This window comes from Arachis hypogaea, chromosome 18 (assembly GCF_003086295.3).
Source record: "Arachis hypogaea cultivar Tifrunner chromosome 18, arahy.Tifrunner.gnm2.J5K5, whole genome shotgun sequence".
NCBI classification, from domain to species: domain Eukaryota; kingdom Viridiplantae; phylum Streptophyta; class Magnoliopsida; order Fabales; family Fabaceae; genus Arachis; species Arachis hypogaea.
Window position 1 is genome coordinate 122,048,654 of NC_092053.1, and position 4,020 is coordinate 122,052,673.

General features: G+C 43.0%; 1 protein-coding gene across 1 annotated transcript; it reads right to left on the reverse strand.

The window, feature by feature from the left end:
- Nucleotides 1-2,222: 2,222 nt before the first annotated feature.
- Nucleotides 2,223-2,603, reverse strand: LOC140181452 (uncharacterized mitochondrial protein AtMg00810-like). The gene has a single exon (XM_072225033.1). The coding sequence runs from the start codon at nt 2,601-2,603 to the stop codon at nt 2,223-2,225; it is 381 nt and encodes a 126-aa protein (XP_072081134.1).
- Between the last annotated feature and the right edge of the window lie 1,417 nt (nt 2,604-4,020).

Sequence of the window (4,020 nt, forward strand, 5' to 3'; positions counted from 1 at the left end):
CATTTTCTTGTGATTTTATGGTTATAGACTCTTTCTTTGTGATTGATATCAGTGCACTTGAAACATCAATTCTGTTTATAATGGAAGAGAACATTTGTCAACTGCCTCAAGTGAATATAATTACCTCAAACCTGTTGCTGGTGACTTGGACAAAAAGGGGAAAAACAATTCAATTGGAACATGAACTTCTCAAGAACAGGTTCCTTCCAATTTGGTACAAAAGCTACAGGATCTAAATCTGTGCTTATCAAAGGAAAATGAGTGGAGGATTTACTGTATGTGGTGTGAGTTTGCATATTATTCCAATGGGTCAAATGCTATTAATCTTCTCCATATCTTTCGCTATGTTATGCCCTCTTTATTGGTAGAAAAAAAACAAAGATGGGAGACCTTGAGCAGAATCAATATCTTTGCTATTAACTATATTCAATTTTCAATTATATTCACCACAGTTTATTAGGCACTATGCTGTATGATCTCACATATGAACTCACAAATACTAACATTCCTGTGGATCACTAACCCCTAACCATAAGTTACTAACTAAACACATAATAAAATACGAAGCTCACATATCTAGTACGTCATAATCTGTCATCACAAAGAAGCAACATTTCTCACAGTTCAAAAGGTTGAGACAACACTTTTCACCATTTTGCCACAAATATTTGTCCATTTGCAGGTTTCAAAGAAGTTCAGAGCTTAACATTATGGTCAAAGACATTGTTACAATAGAGGTTTCGAAAACGAGATCTTAAAACAATTAACCCATAGAAAGTCAATGTACAACAGATAACTAAACTAATGACTGAATAATCTGGTTTGTATATCAGTATATGGTTCGATTATGATAAGGGTAGTGATCATACCCTGGGTCGAGCTACATGATCCGGATTAATCGAAGACAAGAACGATCGACCTCGCATAAAGGTTGGTCGACATCGACCTCTCCCTAAAGAACTCGGCCAACATCTCCACAGAGGCCCAAGCAGGCCCAAATAGAGGGACGCATCCCACTCTAAAGGCGGCGGGCCAAAAAGATAAGTGACCTCGCCCAAATATGAGATAAGATAACCAACTTATCTCAAAGAAAGGTCACTCAATACTACTATAAATATACTGGAGCACCCAAGTATAACTTACATTCTGATTCTACACAAAATCCTGCCTAAAGCACGTGCTAACTTAAGCATTAGAGTCTCTTGCAGGTACCACCACCCTCCGGTGATCAAGGATCAGCAGCACCACCAAATCCAACAAGTCGGACACGACTGCTCCGGTCACAACAGCATATCTCATCCGAGATCGACCTACAGTTTCAGGTAACCCTCGGAACATTGGCGCCGTTGTCGGAAAACCTGGAAGTCATCCTATCGTCATGGAGGACAACCTTGACAACGATCACAACTCTGGTCTGGAAGACAGAACGCCGCATAAGAATACGGATACCACACCGAAGGATACACCTCAAAACAAGGGTGACAAACAACTCCTGAATACAGAAATTTTGGAGGCCATCCGTGTGTAAGGTATCAGTAGCGTGTTGAGAAAGAGAGAATCACAGTGCAGTAAAGACAATGAGCTGTGTTAAGAGAGAGAAGAATAGAGAGAATGGTGAAGAGTGCATTGTTGATTTAGAAGAAGAAGAAACAGAATTACAAAAGGTATCTGGTTGTTGAGCTGAAGTGCATATATATACAGGGAGTGAAGGTGTGTGTGTGTGTGTGTGTGGTGTTTCAGCTCAAGTTGGTTAGGGAGGTTTGTAACTGATTTGGGATGAGCTGGCACAACTGCCTGAGGTGTAACTACTTTATAGTTACTGGAAGGTTCTGGAGGTGCACACTATACTAACATGCCCCTTCAAAACAAGGGCCTTCTAGGATCCTGCATAAAAAACTCTTAACAGGCTTCTGAACTTAAGGAAGGCTGCTGCTGACAGAGGTTTGGTCAAGGTGTCGGCCAGTTGATCATGAGCTGGAATGTGTTTGATAAAAATTTCCTTCCTCGAGACATAGTCCCGAACAAAAGACTAGTTAAGTGCAAAGTGTTTCGACTTGTTGTGCAGAATTGGATTGGCAGATAGGAGAACTGCGCTCTGGTTGTCACAGTACACCACAGGCTTGGCAGAGCAAGGAATTTTGATCTCAGTAAGCAGGTTTTGCAGCCAGACAATTTCAGTTACATCATCTGCTATTCCTCTGAACTCGGCATCTGTGCTGCTTTTAGAGACTGCTGTTTGCTTCCTGCTGGCCCAGGAAACTAGATTTGACCCAAAAGTAGATACCATAGCCATTAGTTGATTTGCGGTCGTTAATGTCACTGGCCCAATTGGAGTCACAGAATCCATAGATTCTGAGACTTGTAGATCCGCTGAATCTCAGACCATACTGCGTTGTGCCTGCTAGGTATCGAAGAATTCTTTTGACTGTCTTCCAATGAGATTCAAGAGGGTTATGGAGAAATTGTGCCACCTTATTCACTGAAAAGAAGATCTTAGGTCTTGTGATTGTGGCATACTGCAAGCCACTTACAATGGACCTGTATAAAGATGGATTGCTGAATGCACCATCTCCAAAGGCAGATAGCTTCAGTGATGAAGTCATGGGGTGGGCACAGGTTTTGCATTACCCATTTCAGCTCGTCTCAGGAGATCTCTGATGTACTTTGTCTGCTTCAGGGTGATTGAGCCATTTAGGGTCTTGGCTACTTCAATGCCAAGGAAGTAGTGTATCTCACCCAGCTCTTTTAGGGAGAAGGTGCTGTGAAGTTGATGAACAAGTTCCTTGATTTCCTGCTCCGAATTTCCAGTGACCAAGATATCGTCAACATACACCAGGATGTAAGTGGAGGAAGAGGAGGTGAATCTTGTGAACAAGGAGACATCGGACTGAGTGCTTGTGAAGACGAAGAGGAGATATCGTCAACATACCTTGAGGCCATAGAGGGACCTTTGAAGCTTGCAGACTTGATGAGGGTTTGAGGATGTGAAGCCTTCTGGTTGCTGCATGTACACGGTTTCATGGAGATCTCCATTGAGGAAGGCATTGTTGACGTCAAGCTGGAGAATTTTCCAGCCTTTGGTAAGAGCCACACTGAGCATAACCCGAATTAAGGCCGGTCTGACCACAGGACTGAAGATCTGATCGTAATCAACACCTTGTTTTTGATGGAAGCCCTTGGCTACAAGGTATGCCTTGTACTTCTGGACTGTCCCATCAGGGTTCTTCTTCACTCTGAAGACCCATCTGCAGCCAATAAGCTTTGATTGCAGAGGCGGGTCAACTAGCTGCCATGTGCAATTTTTCATTAGGGCCGAGTATTCCTCCTCCATGGCCTTCTTCCAGTCAGGGGTTGCTAGAGCCTCAGCAACTGACGATGGTGTGCTGCAGGTAGAGCCTGGATCAGTATTTACTTCGGCACTGAAGGCTTTTGGCTTGAATATTCCACACTTGCTTCTAGTCATCATGGGATGCCTATTTTGGGGAGCTACAGGCATAGCAGCATTGGAAGGTTGAATGATGGGACTAATGACAGTAGTTTCAACAGAGTGTAGATGTTGAGCACGCTCAGCAGATGCTGCATTGGGGAGCTGAGGTGCAGCAGTGGGTAAGGCATCGCTTGAAGGCTGGACACTTGAACCAAATGCAACCTGCAGGGAAATTCTTTCAACAGAATCTGCATGTACAACAGTGTCAGGAACAAGTGAAGAATTTAATGACATAGATACAGCATTGCTATTAGTGGGAGATGAATCATGGGTGTCTATGCAGTAAGGGTTAAAGATGTATGTGGTTGAAGGGATGGTGGTGGGCTGGTGAGGTTGGTTTGATTGGTTTTTATGGTTGAAAAGTGTTGGATAGGGAAATTCATGTTCGCAGAAGACAACATTCCTTGTGATGTATACTTTGCCTGAGGGAGACAAGCATTTGTAGCCCTTATGGTCACAGGAATACCCTAGAAAAATGCATTTTATAGAGTGGTAATTGAATTTATGCTTGTTGTAAGGTTTGATCCAAGGGT

What these genes read in the sequence shown, in the direction of transcription:
- LOC140181452 (XM_072225033.1), bottom strand. Translation starts at nt 2,603, where the DNA reads ATGACTTCATCACTGAAGCTATCTGCCTTTGGAGATGGTGCATTCAGC.